The sequence below is a fragment of the Manihot esculenta genome, chromosome 16 (genome assembly GCF_001659605.2).
Source record: "Manihot esculenta cultivar AM560-2 chromosome 16, M.esculenta_v8, whole genome shotgun sequence".
Classification (NCBI taxonomy): Eukaryota; Viridiplantae; Streptophyta; class Magnoliopsida; order Malpighiales; family Euphorbiaceae; genus Manihot; species Manihot esculenta.
This window is the reverse complement of record NC_035176.2, coordinates 27,588,032-27,609,210: the sequence shown is the minus strand read 5'-3', so window position 1 is coordinate 27,609,210 and position 21,179 is coordinate 27,588,032. Positions and strand designations below refer to the sequence as shown.

The window sequence follows — 21,179 nt, the reverse complement described above, 5'->3', positions numbered from 1 at the left end:
TGAAATTTTGTTTCGCCATTTTGCTTATTATTTAGATTTAGATGTTTGCACATTCTTTTTTGTAATATAAATAAATTAACTATTCTATTCCTTTGGCATATTTTTTACAACATTACTGGTAAATCCCTGAGCATCATGTTGGGGTGCATTTTTCCTTGGATGGAACGTATCAGACTCTGGTCATTGGCGTGTACCTTGGAGGGAATCCTACTTAAATTTCATTGGAATTCATATGTTGAATTGTTGTGAAGAGAAATGGATACCGAAAATCAAAGATAAGACTAAAATTGATTAAAAGGACGTCTGAATAAGATGGATATAAAGTGGGTTTCTAGTTGAGCATGTAGTACACAATGCATGTTACTTTCTGATATTGTACATCGACTTTATAATTTTATGGTTGTATAGTGGAATATGAATTTAAAAAATAGGTGGAAGTTATTAGGCTTCTGAAATTAAACCTTCACTTGCATTACCAATCACCTACCTGGCTAGTATGGAAATTAGAAATTTGGAGCAATCCTCGGGTGAAAGTTCATCTTTATTAGAAGCTGAACCTGGTACTTGATGTTGTAGAATCTATCCTGTTTCTGGTGGAATTCTTATCAGCATGGGAGAGAGTGATGGGAAGAGGGAATATTGATCCTCTAATAAAAGGGCAAAATATCAACCATATTCTCATCCCATTCCACCCACTTTCACCCTACCCTTTTTGCAAAGGAGATGTGACCACATATTGAGGGAGACATTGAGAAATCAGCTAAATGCATACTACTTTTACATGTTAAACACTTCGATTTTAATCATGATTTAATAAATATTTAAATTTTTAAAAAATATTATTTTTAAACACAATTTAACCAAATTCATTATCTTAAAATTATGTTTAAAAGTAATTTTTTTTTAAATTTAAGAGTTTAAAAGCATTTTTTTTAAAAAAAAAAATTAGTGTTTAAAAATAATGTTTTTAAAATTTAAATATTTATTAAATCATGATTAAAATATTTAATAAATAAAATATTAAAATACATACGTATAAATATGCATTTAGCCTTTTGAAAAATCTCTTCTACCCTTCTCTCTCCTCGTCTCAACATTCCTCCCCCTCTATCCAGTGGGTGGCAAAGGGAATAAAGGAGTCTTGCCCTTCTCTCTTAATTGTTTTTGCTTTAATATTTTTGTTGAGAATTGCAAAGAGTAAAGACTTACTGCCTGTCTATTATTGATTTTCCTCGTTTGTTTTGTGTTTTCCTCGTTATGTCATTTGTCAAGTTCAATATGTACTGATTTCTGATATCAGCCGCAGTACGTAACATTTATGGAAACTATTATTATTATTATTATAATTGTGCGGGTGTAAGAAAACCACCATGGAGAAGATCCTCTTTGCACCTAATCTGTATTGATCCTCTTAGCTTTGTTCTCATTCAGTGTTTAAATAACCATGACTGATTATCCGCCCTGTAGTGATTGACCCTATGTAAATCTCATCTATTTGGGATATTTCTATATTGCTCATCATAACGTAGGCATAATTGGGAGAATAAATAACATACAAAACCCTTCTTGGGGCAGTGGTAGACGTAGTATTAACAAGTAAAATCATTTTTTTTTTATATTTTATAAAATTCATATTAGGTCAACTTTTCATTTGAAAATTAAAATTTCACAGGACAATGGCAGTTTCTGATAATCACCTTTAAGTCTGTCATTGTCTTGTGGGTGTTGTATTCTACATGTGATGAAGTTGTGATGTTAATTTAACGAGGAAATGCTTGGAGAAACCTTTATTGGGATTCTGAGATAATAGGGAGTCATCACATGTAGGGAACCTTATCGACCAATGCAAAGCCAAAGGTGTTCGAGGAATTGATCCCCGCAAGTACTTTTTATGACAAAAAGGTGAAGTGATGGTATTCTTCTATTTCATGTAGAAGAATGGAACAAGCTTAAATATATCAGCTGCACTTGATTGTCTACTATTGGTAAGTTGCATATAATCTTATTTAAGTTTATCCCATGCTTAATAAAATGGGTTTTTGAGTTTTCTGATCCAGGTTTGACAACTTCGGTTCTTCCTATGAAAAAATAATGTGAAAACTTAAAGGGATGAATTTTTAGTTGAATTTTCTATGATTTAGAGAGTATTTAATGTATTTTACAGAATATAAAAATTAATTAATTAATTTTGTTATGCAATATGATATATTTATATAAATTTTATGTAAATTTCATTAAAATATATAGAAAATGAGTAAATTTATATACAAATATTTAATTTAGTGGTAGTCAAATTTATTTTTATGAGTTTGAGTTTTATATAATTTATTTTGAACGAGAAATAATCTAAGAGATTATCATATGTGAGTTTGATATCTACCAAATTAAATATTCATGTGGAATTATTCCACATTTGGAAATTTGAGAAGGCTTTTTTTTATTATTTTTTTTTTCAAAGGGGAATTTGAGAAGCTGAACCTGGTGTAGATCTGGTCATTTCAGGGAATTTCTAGCTGTGTGCACGTCTTTTATTGTCGTCGTATTTATGCCACGTTTGGGTGGTTGCCTGTACAAATTGCAACAGAATTTTTATAATGAAAATTTTTAGAGTTCCGTTCTGGAAATTTTATGATACTTATTCATATGGTACCCTCGTAATGAGAAGGGATGGAACTCGAAACTCGAAAAGGATGAACTCGGAATCCGAAAAAAGGAACCCGAAATTCAAATTTTCAATAAACTGAAACATACTTTTTAGACATCATAATCTTAATTTAAATATAATTTTTATAAAATAAAAAATTTAAATAGAATAAAATATAAAATTTTTATCTTATCAAAACTCTATACCAACCTTTAAACTTTATCAAAATCAAACAGAAAATAATTTGTAAATTTGTAAATTTTATCTAATTATTCGCTATTTTCTCTGAATATATTCTTAAATTCATTATCGATTGAAATATTAAAAATTTTATTCTACAAATAAATATTTTATTTATTTTATAAATCTAAACTCAATAAAAAATTAGTGCAACATCACTTATTATTATCATAGTTATCATTATTAGTGAAAAGATAGGCGAGGAATCTGTGTCTAATCTGCATATATCAACTAAATTAATGCTTCTATAAAATAACTATTTTTTTTATTCTGTGATGTCACTAGCTGATTTATTAAATTTAATCTTGAAAAGGGTTTTTCATAATTTATTAAACTAACATATTCTACTAAGAAAAAAATTTTTTTTTTCTAAGCAACCAAGCAAATATAATTTTAAAAGCAGAGTATTTTTAAAAAAAATTATATAACACACTCACAAATTTAACTTGATCATAAGTATATCTAAATAAATTTGAGAAATTTCAAGTTCTAAAATACATAACTATTAAATAGTTAAATTTAAACTTTAATTAAAAGTTAAATAAAAAATAAAATTAAATAATTATTAATCTTATTTTATATTACGAGTTTAAATAAATTCAATTTAAATAAAAAATTTTTCAAGTAATATATTTAGTATCTTTTAACATTCACTTTAACGTTATATTAAAACTTTTTAAGTATTACAATTAAATTATTTTTCATATACTATTATTAAATTCACTTATTCACTTTATTCAAAATAAATTACTCAAATTAAATGATTTATAAAGAAAAGGTAATTTGATTTTTAATTAAGAACTAAATCACAATCAATGAAGTGTGAGTTAACACCCAAATTTTTTAGTTCAAAATTTGACAAAGCATTAGTAATAGTTATCATATAAGTAAAACATATTAAAAAATAAAAATAAAAATGTAAATATAAATACAAAAAATTAAAAAAAAATTATGTTCAAATTTTATTTTGAATGATTCATTTGCCAACGAAAAACATGTAAATTTTTTTAATATATATTTGAACTAATTTGAAATGTAATTTTCTGGTGGAGACCATAGTAGACAAGGATAGAATTCAACTTTAAATTAGGTATTGTTGACGTGGCAGAAACAAGGGAAAAGAATGAGAAATGCAAGACACGTGGGCCAATAGAGAAAGGAGAATATAAACTAAAAATAGATTCACACTTTCTTTGTCCTTAAAAAGTAGCGAGACACGCGTCCCTCTTTGTCCTGATATCTTCCAATTATTTTCTCTCTCCTACCTACACTATATATACACCGGAGTCTAGCTCTGCTTGCTACGATCAAATCCACCGCATCACCATTTCCTGAACTTTCTTGCATTGCATTTTCCCAATTTCCCGATGGACACTAAGCACTTGAAACAACAGGTCGCCTACGTTAGGAAGTCCCTCTTTGATCAGGTTACTTTCCTATTTTTTTAAATTAATTTTAAAAATTATTTGATTTAATTTATATCAAAATAATATGTATAGTATCGTATTGTTAGTAAATAATAATAATTTTAAGATGTAATTAAATATATTAATATAAAAATTATATTATAAAATATTAATTTAATATAAAATAAATTATAAATCTTAAAAAGATAGTGAAATATAAAAAAATTTATTATTATTATAAATATTATTTTAATATAAATTAAATTTTAAATTTTAAATTAAAAATAAATAAAATTATAAATATTTTTTTATATAAATAGCTTGGGATTTCATAATTTAAAAAACGACAGTAAAACTAATAAAATACAATTTACATTTAATTTATCACAGTTTTGTATAAGCTTCTAAAAGTATAAGTTCAATTATTTGATTTTTCTAATTTTACGTCGTGAAAGTAAAATATCTCAAGTGTCTCTATCAAATTAGTCACCTTTATATAAGAATGGAATGGAGAATTTATTTGAGAATTATTAACTTCATTTGTTTATTATTATAATTTATTTCTTTAATAAAAAAATATTTTATATTAATTAATTTTTTAAATACATTAAATTTCAACAATTTTAGTGAAATAAATAGAGTTTTAGTGTAATTATTTTTATTTTTTTTTAAAAATTCAACGATATGAATATGACGCAAATATATAAACGGGTCATTGCAGGGCTACCTAGATGATCAATTTATGCAACTTGAGGATTTACAAGATGATGCAAACCCTAATTTCGTAGAGGAAATTGTATCTTCCTTCTACAGTGATTCAGCAAGATTGATCCACAACATTGAACAGGCATTGTAAGTAATCCCATAACCATTGAGATTAAACTGCTCTTAATTTAGTCTTTAATTAATTATTTTTGTGTGGGAATTTACTTTGTTTTTCTCTTGCTCCCCAAGAGCGAGGAGGCCTGTTGATTTCAGTAAGCTGGATGATTACATGCACCAGTTCAAGGGAAGCAGCTCAAGGTAATTAAAAGAATCTCAATATAAAAACAGTGTGTTAAAATTAAAGAAAATATAAAATGAAAAATGGGTTGTCTAGTTTTGCTTACAACGTGTTTGATTTTTGTTGTCTTCCAGCATTGGAGCTAAAAAGGTGAAGATGGAATGCTCACAGTTTAGAGAATACTGCTGTGCAGGAAACATTGAGGGGTAATTAACTGCTCTCTTCTTCTTCTTCAAACTTCTCTTAATTAGATGATTAATTAATGGAGGAATTAAATTTCAGATGCATTAGAACTTTCCAACAACTGAAGCAAGAGCATGCCACTTTGAGGAGGAAGCTCGAAGCTTATTTTCAGTTGGTCAGACAAACTGGGCAAGGTGAGACATCCTGAAGTGGCAACCAACATATATATGTAAAATGTATAACATATATAAAAATTAATGATATAAATGGTGATGGAGACAATACATGCACAAGGAATCCTGAGCAAAGGCATTTGCTGGCGTTGGACTGTACGAGTATAGAGTCCCCCACTAGTTGTAAAGGATCTTCAAGAATTTGTCTTTGGCCTGTCTTATCAGATGTATTAATTATAGCAGGTATATGTGTAATTAAGTCTTATAATTATTAAATAATCACACTTAGTTCTGTGCTTATGATCATCCCAACTTCAGAATCATTCTAAACGAAGTGATTATATACTCTATAAATCAATCACAATTGAAGCACACATAATCCAACTTAATCTTTCTTGCTTATAATTTTGGTAAAATTAAGGAATAAATTTAATAATAAAATTATTTCCAAAAGCAAATTTTGGATTCTAATCCAGCAAAGATAAATTATTAAAAGAGGTCAGTAGATGGGGTTGCATGGATTGGCCAGTATAGCCCAACTAGGCTTTTGTTTATGAGAGGGTTTTTTATTTTGCTTGAGGCTCTCCATGAAGAAAACCAAAAATTTGCTGTTTTTGGGCCCATGTTAATCTGCTTTCCAAGATGGCCCATGAACTGTGAAGGTGGGAAGAAAAACTCATTGGGAAGGACAAAATATTTTTTAGAAAATATATTTTTATATTTTTTAATGTTTTGAAATATTTAAAATAGTTAATAAATAAAAAATATTTTCTTAATTAAAAAAAATAAGCCATCTTTAAAAAAAATAATTTTTCTTTTTAAAAGAGGGTTATTTTTTGGATTTCAAATATCTTATTTATATTACTGTATATAAATTTATTCATATCCTTCTTTTTTAAATCGCAATTAAAAAAATATAAAATAAGTTATTTTCTTAAAAACATATTTATGAAAAATATTTTTTTAAATAAATTATTTTTTACATAAATAAACTCTATTTCTGTTTATGTAAACGTCACAATATTTTTCTTAGATTTATTTATGTAAACTTAAGTTCATTTTATTAAAAAAAATTTAAATAAAATATTACAAAATCATACATAGTTTTAATTTTTCTAAAAAGGAATTTTTTTATTTAAAAAATTAAATTCAGAATTAATATAAAAAAATCAATTGAATTAATTCTTATTCATGGATTAACTATTAATAAATTTATATAAAAATAAGTCACATCCATATATTTCTGTCACTGATCTATTGCGTGTCTGTACGTAAAAACTAAAAATTGTAAAAACAACATAAATGGCAACAATTTCAAAAGATAGTCAGCTCTCTTCCACTCCTACTTTCAACCTAAAATATAGTATATGTGTCCTAGTGCTTCAGAGATTTTCAGGTTTTAGTAATAATAACCATAATAACTGCAAAAACTGAATATAAAAGTCCAATCAAAACACTATACTATGGTTGACTTATGATGGGAGTCACAAACAACTACTCTTGAGCATCATTCACAGACATGATCAAATCTTTACTGCTTAGTACTATCATCAACCTCCTAATTATACTTAAAAGAAGCCGCTAATTATCACTATTATCACCATCTTCTTACAAACATTTTCTATGCATACCAACTTTAGAGTAGTACTAGAAAACCTGAGCCATATCTTCATCTACATCATGAACAAAAGACAGATCACATACAATACACATAATTAGCTTTTATTTATTAAAAGATTAAGCTTGCTCCTTTGTTTTTGGCATCAATAAGTGAATTAGATTGATTTGAGATCGGCCGGTTGGTTGGAGGGCAAGTATATGAAATGATAAAAACAATCAAGAAATGATGAAGAATTGAAAATAAATGAAATAAAGATAAAGAAGAAAGCAAAAAGGTCCAAAAGAGCAAACCCTAAAGTGAAGTTGGCAGCTTGGTATGATATCATAATAAGTGGGATGTGGGGGTCCGCCATTATAGAGATAATAAAGAAGTTGTTGTGATGCTAATGATGAAGAGACTGACTTTGGTAATGTTTTGCTCCAATATTCATTGAACAATTCCTTTGAAAACACCAAAAGATTAAGCTTCATACATATCCAATCATCTTATACTTGGCAGCCTTTCCCTTCCTCTTTCCCACCAGGCCACTCGCCTTGCTCAACCATGATAAGTGTCAACCATTATTTTCTTTAATGGCATCTTCACTGTCTTACCTGCAAATTAATCATCTTTATATGTACAATGTGTATGAATTTACTTAAATAATGATAGAGAGAAACAAAGAGAGAGATGAATATTGAAATATTGATGAGTCAGAAAACATATTAAAATCATGATAAATTTTAAATTTAAGTACATCCCTTTAATCGAATCGATTAAATATATACGAATGCGTGTAAGAATTTTCTATTACGGAGGACTAAAAGTGAATTTGCTTGGTATGTAGTGGACCATTAGTAGTGACTTGGAAGTCGTCGCAAAAAGGGTCAATAAGTCACTAGCTAGACTACACGTTTTTGATACTTTTTGGAATGAGCTTTAAGTCAAAGGCAATCTGATTGTTGTATCATTTTTCTTCTCTATTATCTTCCTTATATTCTCAATCGACATGAAACATTTACTATTTAGTTGCCTCATGGTCCTTTATGGTTGGTGCAACCTAATCTTATTATGCCAACTTTAAGAGAATCACGATGGAGCGTTCAAAAGCTTACACGGCTTTAATCCCACAGCCGTATGTTAAGTCGTGTCTCCTTCTAAGAATGAAATGAAAAAAGCATTCGAGAGACAGAATTAATGCTACACAAAGCAAACCTTGTGAATTATGGCAATCATACGCCCTAGCCATGTAGGAGTCTCTTATATTTCAACGGCTTACACAAGCAGCTAATACCATAAAAGGGATTGTCTTAGGAGTCCAGCAATTAATTTTTGTAGAAAATAATAAAAACGAAATCTGTCAAGAGTCAATTTCAGTGATCATAATTAAATCCCATGAATATTCTATGATTTTCCTTGTGTGGATAACTAATTTTCATATGGAATATTTATTATATTATTTTATTTTAAGTAAAGGTATATCCGATTTAGGTAAATTTTTCTTAAATTTAAAAAACGTTATTTTGCTGATTTTTTTTTTGGAAAAAAATCCCTTAAGTTTCCTTTTATAGTGTAGTTAATTGAGAACCTCGGAATATATATATATAGCATTAATGCCTCTTGCTTCTCCATACTTGGTCCTTTGTTGAACTTAAAGAGAGATTGTCGAACAAAAAAAAAAAAAAAAAAACTTGCAGACTAGCCAGTTACAGATATGTCTCGAGTTCTTTTAGGCTGTTAATAGTGTTTGGTGTTCGTTTTCCTGGGAAAGTTGAGAGTTCTTATAAGCTCGCCTCAGAGCTTGATTTCCTAGCTAGGGTCTCGCTTTACCTTGTTCTTTGTAACGGTCGCTTTCTGTGGAATTTGTTCTCTTTCTTTTTAACTATACTTTTTTCAGTGTTTCTTTTCATCGGCAAAGGAAGATGGAGGAACATAATCGGTTTCTCAATCAGATTCCTAAGCAAGAAAAATGGAGCGGTAACCAAAAGGCATCAGAGGACAAAAAGCTGGAGCTGAGACTTGGTCCCCCAGGAGAATCCTTTAGTATCAAGAATATTACCACCACAAATGGAATCAAAAGACTTCTTGATTCAGACAGATTGGAAGATAGAAACTGGTTCAGAAATACTCATGAAAAGCAATGCAAAAAGCTCTCATCAGGCTATGAAGGATCTGGTGAAAAGGTATTCTCTTCGTCATGGTCACCATCAAGCTGCTCTATATCTTCAGCTTTCCAAAGGGAGACTCAGAGGGAGATAACGCAGACCAAGCCTTCTTATCTTCGATGCTCTACAGTGGCAGAGTCACAGTGCCCAGCAGATAAGAAGCCAGAATCTGGTCCTGCTAGTGCTTCATTTCCTGCTGCCACATCTGGGACCCGTGGCCCTCATGATAAAAGGTTTTCTTGCTTTTCTTCTTCTTTCTTACTTTGACAAGAACTGATAACCTTGATCATTTAATTAATTGAATTAAAGAATGAATTAACTTTTTCCCACAGGTTAAACTGTTTTAAAACATGTTTAGATTAAGATTTTTTTCATGTTTCATGATTTATTGTCCAATTCTTGCTTATGTGTTGAAATTGGTCAACAACTAATCATCCATTTGCACTTCAAAAAATACCCATTAATCAGTTTGTCTTGGATATACTGTAAGCTTTCATGCTTCTCTGATTTTTTTTTTCTTTTTGAAATAAGCAGAGTTGCACCTGCGCCGGTCGTCGGGTGGCCTCCGATTCGGTCATTCAGGAAAAATCTAGCTAGTAGCAGCAACTCAAAGCAGACGGATGCTGATTTACCGAACAAAACTCCAACAGAAGGGTGCAAGCTAAAGCCAGAAAGTTTCAGGAATGATTTATATGTAAAGATCAACATGGAAGGAGTCCCCATTGGGAGAAAAATAAATCTCAATGCTTACGACAGCTATGAGAAACTCTCCGTTGCCATTGATGAGCTATTCAGGGGTCTGCTTGCAGGTTACACACAAACTCAATTTGGATTTTTTTTTTTTTTTTGTCTAAATGACTATAACAGATGCATATTGCAGCAGTACTTTTCTGTGATTACAACTTATCTATTTGTTTTATTTTTCAGCTCAAAGGGAAAATTCTACTGCTAGGAATGGAAACAAGATTAACGAAGCAAAAGCAAATTCAGGTTCATCAGGAACTAGAAGTGGGGAATATACTCTAGTTTATGAGGACAGTGAAGGCGACAGGATACTTGTTGGTGATGTCCCTTGGCAGTAAGCTTTCCCTTTTCATTCTTTACTCTCTCTCTTTTTGAAAATTTATTTTGATATAACTGGGATTCAAAATCAAAATCTCTTGACTTTATATCTAAAATTACAATTCAGTTCATAAGAAAATATATTTAAAATTCAAAGTCACATAAATAATGCATATGCTTGTGTTGCAGCATGTTTGTATCAACAGCGAAGAGGCTGCGCGTGCTGAAAAGCTATGAGCTTTCGACAGAACAACGTGAGTAAACTTTATAGTTGTAAAAAAGTTTGATTAACTGTTAAATGATTTATGTTTTTGAACTTTAGAGCTTGTAACTCATAAAGGAGGTTTGGCCATTTTGATACAGTTTCAGTTGGGAGCGGAGAGAAAGAAAAGACACCACTTAGCTCCTTAGTGGAAATTGGAAGATTATATTAAGCTTTTTGAGTAATGGAGAATAAAGTCATGGCATACAGCGTCGTCCGTGGCCTACCTTTTTATGTAAAATTTGCCTTTTTCTTTTTCAATTTTCCTGATGCTGAAGAGGAAAATGCAAGAAAAAAAAAACGAACTTATTGATTTGTTTTGTCTATGCTTTTACATAAGGTGGATGTCTACATCTCCTTCAACTCTTTTTCAAAGTTTCAATTAGACGATCTGTAATATAAGTTTGAAGCATGATTTGTACATACATATCTATCTGGTCTTTTTTTTCATAATTTAAAAGGGTTATTAATTAGAAATATTTGTAACTTTTGTTTGTAGGCAATAAGTTGATTTTATTAATTGAGAAAAAAAAGTAGTGATGACCGCCGGGCTTCTGACATTCGAGTTGAGGCCGGATTCTGGAGAAAAATATAGACCAAAAACCTATTAGACCCCTCTGAGCATATTGGCCCAATATCGCGCCATCCAGCCCGTGACTAAAGCAGGCCGGACTGACCCCGCACTCGAGTCCACTCAATGAGAGTCTAGCCCGTCGACGCGCTGGAATGTAGGAGAGCAAACCCAGCTACCTCGCAGCCCTATCAGCATGCGCACTGAAAAAATTAAATAACCGCCTGACAGAGATGGGTACGCTAATACATCCGTACATACAGGTCCTGTAGCAGGGTGACGGTTATGCGTCACTAGAGAATAAGAAAAATAGGAATAAAAGGGGGAGACATGATTTTTTTAGACTAAGTTTATACTTATACTGTAAACCTTATTTTTTGAATATCAGAATATCACGTAGCATAGGAAACTCAGTTAACACCCCACCCAAAAATCAACATACCTCCATATAGAATTCAACCTAGAGCGGAGCATATCCTTATAATCAAAATTGAGTAATTTTTTAATAAGCATGAAAATTTGTTAAAGAAATAGGAAAACGCATAAGAGGGGGGCAAGATAAGCTCAAAGCAACCCAATAGGCCTTAACACCAATACACCCAGAGACTAGAGGGTATAATTAGCTTATAACAATTAATTATAAGTTATTTGAATTTTTTAACTATTTAAAATTTTAAGTAATGTTATATTTGGTTAAAATGGTTATTTGTAGTTAATAAGTTCAATAATAATTAGTTTATAAGTATATTTATTATTAAAATTATTAAATAAGTTATTTGGTGAATGATGATGCATATATTTATTATATATTTTAATTAAACATTTAGTCAAATGAAATATAAATATTATTTATTTAGATAATTTTTTTAAATTTTATAAACAAATATAAAGGAGAACAAATATGAGTCAAAATCAAAGAGAAAAAAAATTGACTGTGTAGTCACTGAGCATGAAACAGTCCGGTCTAAACTGACTTAAATAACTTTTGGACTTACTTCCTACTTAATCCAAAATGGTTAATCCAAATTATTTAGTAGTCGCGTGCTAGCTATTATATACAATTTCGATTTGTCATAAACCACCGATGTGAGATTTTATCTGCTTTCCCAAGCAAGCAGCTGATTGTTACATTTTCTCTTGCTAAATTTGTGATGTCCTCGTCGCAAATAAATCGGATACAATTGCTAAGTCAGGACCAGACCTTTAGGTATTATGGTTTGACAGTACCTCGGGCGGCTCCACCTCGTCTCATACGGGTAGCCATTTCCTCGTAGTCCCATTAGCTCTGCACAATTTTTCTGATCCGGGTGACTTTGATACCAATTGAAACAGTCTAGTTTGAACTGATCCAAATAACTTTTGGACCTAATTTCCACTTGATCTAAAATGGTTAACTTAAATTATTTAGTAGTTTCGTGCTAACTATTATATATAATTTCGATTTGCCGTAAACCGCCGATGTAGGATTCTGTCTGCTTTCCCAAGCAGACAGCTGATCGTTACAAAACAAATTTAAGCGAAGAGTTGCTTAAATCTCTGAGTAAGCCTCTAAATAGCACCAGAAGCAAGTATGACATGAAAAAATCATAATTCTCCCATTTAAAGTGCTCAAATTACTCTCCTAAAGATTAGTAAATACTTGTCATCTCTAGGAAATAAATCAAAAAGAGTTATTTCACAAAAAATACTCAAATCAAACTCTTTAAGAAGAAATTTTAAGAGAATTTTTTTAGGGTTTAGCTATTTAAACACCTTTTTGACAGCAGCGACCAACCTTCTCTCTTCTGGCCGAATTTCTCTTTTCTTTTTGTGTTTTCTTACAATTTTAGTTGGATATAGGTTGAAATTTCAGTTTTTTCAAAATTTGTGAGATCTAAATTTTATTGTTGATATTTATTCTTATAATATTTATATAATTTCAGTTCCTCTTGCTATTATAATATTGTTGATTGATCAATAGAATCCGTTGTTCATATTTTTAAGATGATTTATTATTAGATTGAATGTTTTAGTCCGTAATTGATTGAATAATTCAAGTAACAATTAGTGTAACCCACTTAAAAATTGCATGATCTAGGTTAAATTCACAAAGCGATTTGATTTGTTGGTTAGAATTATATTCTTTGGGCTTTTTGTTGACTAGGGTTAATTAGCGAACATTTTCTAATTAATTTATACCTAAGTAGAGATTGATTATGAGGAGCATCTTTCATAACTAGAATCAATTTATCGGAATGAATAAAAATATTTTTGCTTCGGTGATAAATTCTCACAATTGAAACAAATTTTAATATTCAACTAAAATTTATTTATATTGATTTTCTCTAAATTAATATTTAATTTTTTTTATTATTGCTTACTCTTCTTGTCTTAATTTTTATTTTAGTTTCACTTTTCATCAACACTCTCTCACTCTTCATTAAAACTCTTTTTTTTTATTATTATTTATTTTTCTAGTTATTGATAGAAGATTTTTTAGTATCAATTACTTATGGATTCGATCATATTCATCCAATACGCAATTTATATTTATTGAATTTAGATATATTAATTTTGGTGGTTTCGAAACTCATAAATAAAGTTTAAGAATTAAACAAGGGCAATAAAATAACTTAGAGGGTATTTTTTTTTTTTTTGAAAATGTTTGGCTTCGCGCTATTAGCGCATATTATTAAAATCCATCATCAAAGCCTCATACAGAAAATTAGGAGGGCATACCCCCCAAGAAAGACCAGACATGGAACCAGCCGCTCTTGCACAACAATGGGCAACATGATTCGCTGATCTATACACAAAACGAAAACTCACATTTGGTCAAACTAACTTATAAGTTTTAAAAGTTAGATCAAGTAAGTTATCATAGTGTCCTTATTTAATTTTAAAATTTCACCCTATATTTTATTTAATATTTTTTTTATAATTTTTTAATAATAAATGTGTTTATAAATTAATTATTATTAAACATATTAACTGTTTATCAGTTATTTGTAAGTATTTTAGCCAAACACATAATGACTTGAAATTTTAAATGCTTGTAAGTCTTACATAATTTATAAACAATTAGTACTTATAAATTAACTTTTATAAATTAAACCAAACAACATTTTAAATGACCCCTTTATTTATAGCAATGTAATAAGCTTAGAAGCATAAAAAAAATAAATTGGTCCCTCTAACTTTTTATTTGGGTGCTCATAAACTAATTTGACCAATTAAATTATTGTAATGTCTCTATTAAAATTTTAAAATTACAACATGTATTTTCATTTAATAAAAAATAACATATACTTTTTAGTCATTTTCATAATAAATAAGCTTTTAAATTATTTTTAACTGTTAACTTTTGATCAGATTTAACTCACCTCAAAAGTTAATTCAAAAAAGAAAAGTGTCTATGGCCCATGGTATCAAAATCTCCCTATCCGATGTTGAGCCTCCCATGAATATGTCATGCACCAGTAAAATTTTGGGCGTGAGGAGGGTGCGTTGAATTCCATATCGGTTGTGGAAAGTATAATGTGCCCCTTATATGAGTTATAAACATCCCTCCCCCTTGAGCTAGCTTTTGGGGTGAGTTAGACCTGTCCCAAATTTAACATTAATCAAACACGTCAACTTTTATCCATCACTTTTAAGTATTTATATCAAACACATAATTTAAAATTTAAAAAAGTGTATAAAATGGTGATTATTTACGAAAAAATTGATGAGTTTACTAAGTAATTTAAATTAATTATTTTAAATTAAATAAAAATTAAATTTAAAAATTATTTTAAATCAATTTAGATCCAACCGTTATATTTAATATTAGGCTAGAAGACTTGACAGAATAATACAAGGGTTTAATAGTATGTAGGCTGGGATTTGACAAATTTCAATGGGCCTCACTTTGAACCATCCAACAATCAGCACTCTCAACTCAGCTTGGGGGTCTACCTAATAGCCCAATGCTTTCATCTACAATATCATCTTTTCATTTAGCAACTTATCACGAATAAAATTTTACTATTGATGGTATAAGCTGAATAATGAATATAAAATTCGGCAGGAGCTATTATTGAATTAAAAATTTATAAATTTTACTTTTATCAAATAAATATTAGTATTTATTATTTTTTTATAAAATTATTAAAAATATATTAAATCATAATTACTTCTAATAAATGAATTTTAAAAAAAAAAATAAATCAAGCTAGGAGAATTAAATTTTTTTTTTCCGTTGACCCATCTCATTTTGCATTCAAAAATTTAACTGATTCGAATAAGTAAAAAATCTATTTATTCATTTTTTAAAATAATAATAAATCCCAATCATTTGCTAGTCAATCAAATAAAAAATAAATTATAATTATTCTTCCCACTTTATATATATAATAATTTATTTATTTATTTATTATTACAACCTTTTGGACATGGAGAAGAATGGACGGGAGAATTGGAGCATCTTTCAGCCATGCATCCAATTCCATGCCCTTCTCACCATTTAATTATATATTCATTAGCATTCTTTTTCTAGATAATCCTGTCTTATTTATTCCAATTATCTCTCCAATAATTTTTCTTTGGATCACCTAGTCGCTAAATAATTTATTTTTTTATTTATTAAATCTCTTATATTCAAAATTATTGTACTCACGTACTTAATCTGATAATAAATACATTATTCTCTTAATTTTCAATCTCAAAAATATATTTTATAGACAATATTTTTGAAAAAGAAATTTCTATTCAAAGAGATTTTAAATAAAATAATTTATTTTTTATTATTTAATTTTTTAATTTAAAAAATAAAATATATTAATAAATTTATATCTAAATAAAGCATTTTTGATAAAAGAATCGCAATTTGGTCTCATAAATAAGGTGCACTACTTCTATTTTATTATTCTATTCTTTTTTTTTTCTTAATATTTCACATCTGCATGTCTATTACCATATCCCTAACAATTGGCAGCCCCACTTGGCAAAAGAAGAAAGCTATGTGTCCCACATTATCCAATCATAGTCAGCCACGTAATTCACCAAATTAGAATTTTGGACAAAACTGAAAAGAACTTGGAGAATTAATATCATCAAACTAGATTGTTAGGAATATATAGAGGAGTCTTGTGACTTGGGAAGCCTCAGTCTCACACTAGACTGTTAGTTCAAATCATCATCTTTGTCTGCTTTCTGAAAAGAATTTAGGTGTCCAGTATTGAAAAACAGACACAAAAATCAAGAACAAGATGGCGAGTTTGGTACATCAAGAATTTCAGCAAGGCTTGCGAGAAGCTAATTTAGCTTCCTTCAAAGTTGGTGACATAGCTGATCTGGACGATGATGGCAAATCCAGAAGAACTGGTACTCATCTCTCTCTCTCTCTCTCTCATCAGGAATCTTAACATTTTTCATTTTAAGGATCTGCATGCAACTCTTTTCTCTCTCACACATCAGACATCTGAACATGAACAAGTTTTTTCATTAAATGTTTTCTTATTACATCAAGAAGTTTCATGGGAAATTAAGTTGTCGAGACTTAAATTTCTAATTATTATCATTCTTCAAAAATAAAAAATAAAAAGGAAAGGGGTAAACGAGATCTAAAGAAGAAATCTGGACTTTGCTTTAGTTTACTTTAAAAGGATCGTGTAAGGAAAGACGCTGGCAAGTGAGAGGTGTCCTTGTATCCATGCATGCCAACTTAGCTTTTTAAGCATATTTTAGTATGCCACTGGTAAAGTTACCAAGACTTGGTTTTTACACTGCTGGATAATTGTTTATATATATTTGGCAGAAGGCTTTTTTTGACCTTTCAATATAAAATAATAGTTATATATTTTTTAAAAGATAAAGCAACTGTTTTAAATATTTAAATAAATAAAATAGGAATAGGAATATATAATCTAAATAGTTTAAATTCTAAAAAAAAATTAATAGAATTTTCAAATTTTTAAAATATATTAAATATATCTTATTACTATGTAACTTTTAGTAATATCTGTCAACTTATATCGTATGCTCATCTCTTAATATAACAATTAAAATCATATTCTATTAAGACTCGCGTAAAATATTTTTCATCAAAATTTATATCACTCAAAAAATTTAATCAATAAAAAATATTTTTTAATTAAAAAAATAAATTATTTTTATATTTTAAAATTTTTATTAAAACCAATTTAGTAATAAATCTTATTTTTTAAATTAAAATTAAAAATAAATAATATTTTTTAAGTATGAATTATTTTTTATAAAACAAATAAAGGCTAAATTAATCAACAATAATTAAGGCAATAAATGCATAAAAATTTTTTTAAAATTAATTAATTTGCTATAGGATACACTAAATACTCACCATGATATTTTAAATTGGGTACATAACAGATAGTTGATGAAAACTTTATTTACTAATTATGTATGATTTTGGCTGGATTTGAAATAAATTATAATTTAGTCCATCTTTTTATTCTCGGAAAAGTTGACGGAATTATTTTTTTTTTTCATTTTAAAATTTAGGGAATGTCCCTTTAGGCATATTTGAGCTATTTTAAAATTTTAAAATATTTTAATTTATTTTAATAGTTAAAAGACGTATTTAGATTAAAAAGTGTATTAAAAATTTATTTTAATAGTTAAAAGATGTATTTAGAATAAATTAAAAATTAAAATTTTAATATTTAAGAAAATAAATTAAATTAATTTTAAGAAAAAATCAAATCGAATCAAATTGGTTTGATTCGATTCAATTTAATTGATTTATTTTTTAATAATTTTTTTATTTTCTACCTTTACTAAAATTTAATTATAGCCTAATCTCTATATTATTAAAAATAATATATTATTATTACTAATTGATTTAATTTAATTTTTTTTAATTTTTTTTATGAAAATTAAATTGAATTGAAATAACTATAATTTTAAAATTAAAAATTAAATTAAAATAAAAAAAAATTAAATTATATTTTTTAATTAATTCAATTCGATCAATTTTTTTATTTAAACAAAAAATGGCTGATCTAAAGGCCAAAAGATAGAAATATGTAATTTTTGGCTTGATAACACAAAAACTGAATTAGCTAAAGATATAATAAGATGAATTAATTACAATATCTGATATTTAAATATTCAGGGACTGTGTGGACTGCAAGTGCACATATAATCACAGCAATAATTGGCTCTGGAGTTCTCTCACTCGCCTGGGCAATGGCACAGCTTGGATGGATCACAGGCATTGCCACTCTCTGCATTTTCTCATGCATTACTCTTTACACTTCAGGCTTCTTAGCAGATTCCTACAGATCTCCCGATCCAGTCACTGGCAACAGAAATCACACCTACATGGAAGCCGTCAAAGCCAACCTTGGTAAAATTTTTCTTAATATTTTATTTTAGAATTTCAGAATTAGGGTTCTTACTATTTTTTTTTTTACCGCAACTTATTCCATCAATTACTGAAAATGCATCAGGTGGAAATATGTATAAGATTTGTGGGTTGATCCAGTACACTTACATGGGTGGTTTGGCAGTGGGCTATACAATCACCGTTTCTATAAGTATGGTGTAAGTAATTAATGTTCCTATATAAATACAAAATACTTCTTGTCTAAACTCTGACTCTAAATCGAGTCAAAATACAAATATCTTAGATTTGTGAAGAAACTTATCTAAATCGGATTTATATTAACGTGTAAAATAGTAGTAGAACTCGCATGAAATTTCATGTATTTATATTATGGGTCTGTGTAAATTCTGTTAATTAAAATATATTTTTAATTCACATATACTAGACCTAAAAAATCTATCGATACTTTTAGTAGCTTGTACTACGAATTATTTATTTGTATTTTATAATTAATTTAGATCGATACTCAAATCAAATTGCTTCCGAGAGAGAGGTCGTGGAGCTCCATGCAAATATTCCCTCAATCCGTACATGATAGGAATGGGAATTATAGAGATTTTACTGTCTCAAATTCCAAACCTCCACAAGATGTCATGGCTTTCGTTTATCGCAGCAATCATGTCGTTTGGGTATGCATCGATTGGATTGGGCCTCTCATTGGCAAAGATCAGTTCAGGTAATATCCAATTCTGGATAATTAAGTAATGCAAAATAAATTACCAAAGCTCATAGCCTAGTGATCGAACATCTATTATGGATCAAGGTTTGAGTTCACCCTTGTTGCTGTAATAAAAGAAAAATAATGACGTAATATATGTACGTCATTCATTTTTTTTTTAGCATGTGCATGTAATAGATGGACTTTTGAACAGGAAAAGGAGAAAGGACTACATTGACAGGAGTGGAAATTGGGGTGAATTTAAGTGAAGCTGATAAACTCTGGACGATGTTGAGAGCCATTGGTGATGTGGCATTTGCTTGCTCATATTCTGGAGTCTTGATTGAAATTCAAGTAGGTCCTTTGAGATCTCATATCGATTATAAATATGCGTGAATTTATATATCACTAAAAAATCTTGTCAAAACTATTATGATTTTGATTTAAATTCAGTGATTATGTTCTGTACGTGTGAATTTTATCTTTTGATACCAAGTATTTCTACACTTTTATTAACAAGATTTCATTTAACTAATTTATTTATGCGATACAATAATTTTAACTAATATGTTATTTATTTATTAGTCGTGAAAATTTTTTTCTATGTCAACGTAGTCGCTCAACTCTTATTTATTTCATCCAATAATGGGTGGGTTTGATTTGAAATTGGTTATCAGGACACACTAAAGTCATCACCACCTGAAAACAAAACGATGAAGAAGGCCAGCATGATAGCCATTTTGATATCAACAGCTTTCTACATGATGAGCGGCTGCTTTGGCTACGCTGCACTGGGGAACAATGCACCTGGCAACATGCTAACTGACTTTGGCTTTCTTGAACCCTTCTGGTTAATTGACCTAGCTAATATCTTCGTTATAGTGCATCTAGTGGGAGCATATCAGGTACATTTCTTAGATTTATTTTCTCATTCAGCATCAAACTAAATGGTTATTATTTTTTAGAAAAAAGATGGTTCATTCTCTGAACTCAGAATTTTCAAAACTTAATATGTACAGGTATTGTCTCAACCAGTGTTAAATGCAGTCGAGTCCTGGGCCAGAATGAGGTGGCCGGAATCGAGATTTGTGACCAATGAGTACACTCTAGACATTATTGGGAAGAAGACTATTAGAGTAAACTTGTTGAGGTTAACTTGGAGGACAGTGTACGTGGTGATAATAACTGTGGTTGCCATGGGATTTCCCTTCTTTAATGATGTACTTGCTCTGCTTGGAGCCGTTGGTTATTGGCCTATGTCAGTGTATTTCCCTGTGGAGATGCACATTGCTCGGAAGAAGATACAAAGGCAAACAGTGAGATGGTTCTCTCTGCAGCTCATGAACTTGGTTTGCTTACTTGTTTCCTTAGCTGCAGTTTGTGGTGCTATTCAAGGACTCAGTCATGGTCTTCAAACATACAAGCCCTTCAGCTTTTAAGGGCAACTTCCAAATCTGGGATAAATATATATATACATGTACACTATGATCAATAAGCTAGTCAGTTTACCATGTAAAATTTTAAGTGAACTTCTTACCAGCTTCAATATCTATGCAAGATAACGTAAACATAAAGTTCTGAAGCTTGTAGAGAAGCATATTAACTCGCTTTTTTGGATCGATATTGAGATACACTCTCAAAATTCAAGTCTAAGGAAGTGTTTTTTTTCATTCTGTGATATGGAAAAAAAGGAATATTTGCAATGGAGGAGCTTCGTCGCTAATACTCTCATCACTAATATTCCTTGATGGTTTATAGTGTCTTTCGCTAAAGTTAGCAACAAAAAAAAGCCATCGCAAATGATAACCGATGGAATTGTGATGGTGTT

General features: G+C 29.3%; 3 protein-coding genes across 3 annotated transcripts; all 3 read left to right on the top strand.

The window, feature by feature from the left end:
* The first annotated feature begins 4,196 nt into the window (after positions 1–4,196).
* On the top strand, positions 4,197–5,955 carry LOC110604193 (histidine-containing phosphotransfer protein 4). Its single transcript, XM_021742327.2, has 5 exons — positions 4,197–4,311; positions 5,012–5,142; positions 5,245–5,313; positions 5,428–5,499; positions 5,576–5,955. Exons 1-5 carry the CDS (start codon positions 4,252–4,254, stop codon positions 5,682–5,684), a joined length of 441 nt encoding a protein of 146 aa, XP_021598019.1. The 5' UTR covers positions 4,197–4,251; the 3' UTR covers positions 5,685–5,955.
* Positions 5,956–8,872: 2,917 nt separating this feature from the next.
* LOC110603407 (auxin-responsive protein IAA2) lies at positions 8,873–11,161 on the top strand. The gene is made up of 5 exons (XM_021741132.2): positions 8,873–9,647; positions 9,949–10,223; positions 10,342–10,492; positions 10,666–10,730; positions 10,840–11,161. Exons 1-5 carry the CDS (start codon positions 9,172–9,174, stop codon positions 10,908–10,910), a joined length of 1,038 nt encoding a protein of 345 aa, XP_021596824.1. The 5' UTR covers positions 8,873–9,171; the 3' UTR covers positions 10,911–11,161.
* A 5,239-nt stretch (positions 11,162–16,400) lies between these two features.
* Positions 16,401–21,179, top strand: LOC110603458 (amino acid permease 8). The gene is made up of 7 exons (XM_021741193.2): positions 16,401–16,652; positions 18,421–18,654; positions 18,758–18,851; positions 19,152–19,369; positions 19,566–19,705; positions 20,029–20,256; positions 20,371–21,179. Exons 1-7 carry the CDS (start codon positions 16,538–16,540, stop codon positions 20,788–20,790), a joined length of 1,449 nt encoding a protein of 482 aa, XP_021596885.1. The 5' UTR covers positions 16,401–16,537; the 3' UTR covers positions 20,791–21,179.

What these genes read in the sequence shown, in the direction of transcription:
- LOC110603458 (XM_021741193.2), top strand. Translation starts at nt 16,538, where the DNA reads ATGGCGAGTTTGGTACATCAAGAATTTCAGCAAGGCTTGCGAGAAGCT. An exon ending in ATTGGCAAAGATCAGTTCAG is followed by an intron (nt 19,370 to 19,565) that starts GTAATATCCAAT and finishes ACTTTTGAACAG; the next exon opens with GAAAAGGAGAAAGGACTACA. An exon ending in GAGTCTTGATTGAAATTCAA is followed by an intron (nt 19,706 to 20,028) that starts GTAGGTCCTTTG and finishes ATTGGTTATCAG; the next exon opens with GACACACTAAAGTCATCACC.
- LOC110604193 (XM_021742327.2), top strand. Translation starts at nt 4,252, where the DNA reads ATGGACACTAAGCACTTGAAACAACAGGTCGCCTACGTTAGGAAGTCC. An exon ending in GGAAGTCCCTCTTTGATCAG is followed by an intron (nt 4,312 to 5,011) that starts GTTACTTTCCTA and finishes GGGTCATTGCAG; the next exon opens with GGCTACCTAGATGATCAATT. An exon ending in TGTGCAGGAAACATTGAGGG is followed by an intron (nt 5,500 to 5,575) that starts GTAATTAACTGC and finishes ATTAAATTTCAG; the next exon opens with ATGCATTAGAACTTTCCAAC.
- LOC110603407 (XM_021741132.2), top strand. Translation starts at nt 9,172, where the DNA reads ATGGAGGAACATAATCGGTTTCTCAATCAGATTCCTAAGCAAGAAAAA. An exon ending in CGTGGCCCTCATGATAAAAG is followed by an intron (nt 9,648 to 9,948) that starts GTTTTCTTGCTT and finishes TGAAATAAGCAG; the next exon opens with AGTTGCACCTGCGCCGGTCG. An exon ending in TGAGCTTTCGACAGAACAAC is followed by an intron (nt 10,731 to 10,839) that starts GTGAGTAAACTT and finishes ATTTTGATACAG; the next exon opens with TTTCAGTTGGGAGCGGAGAG.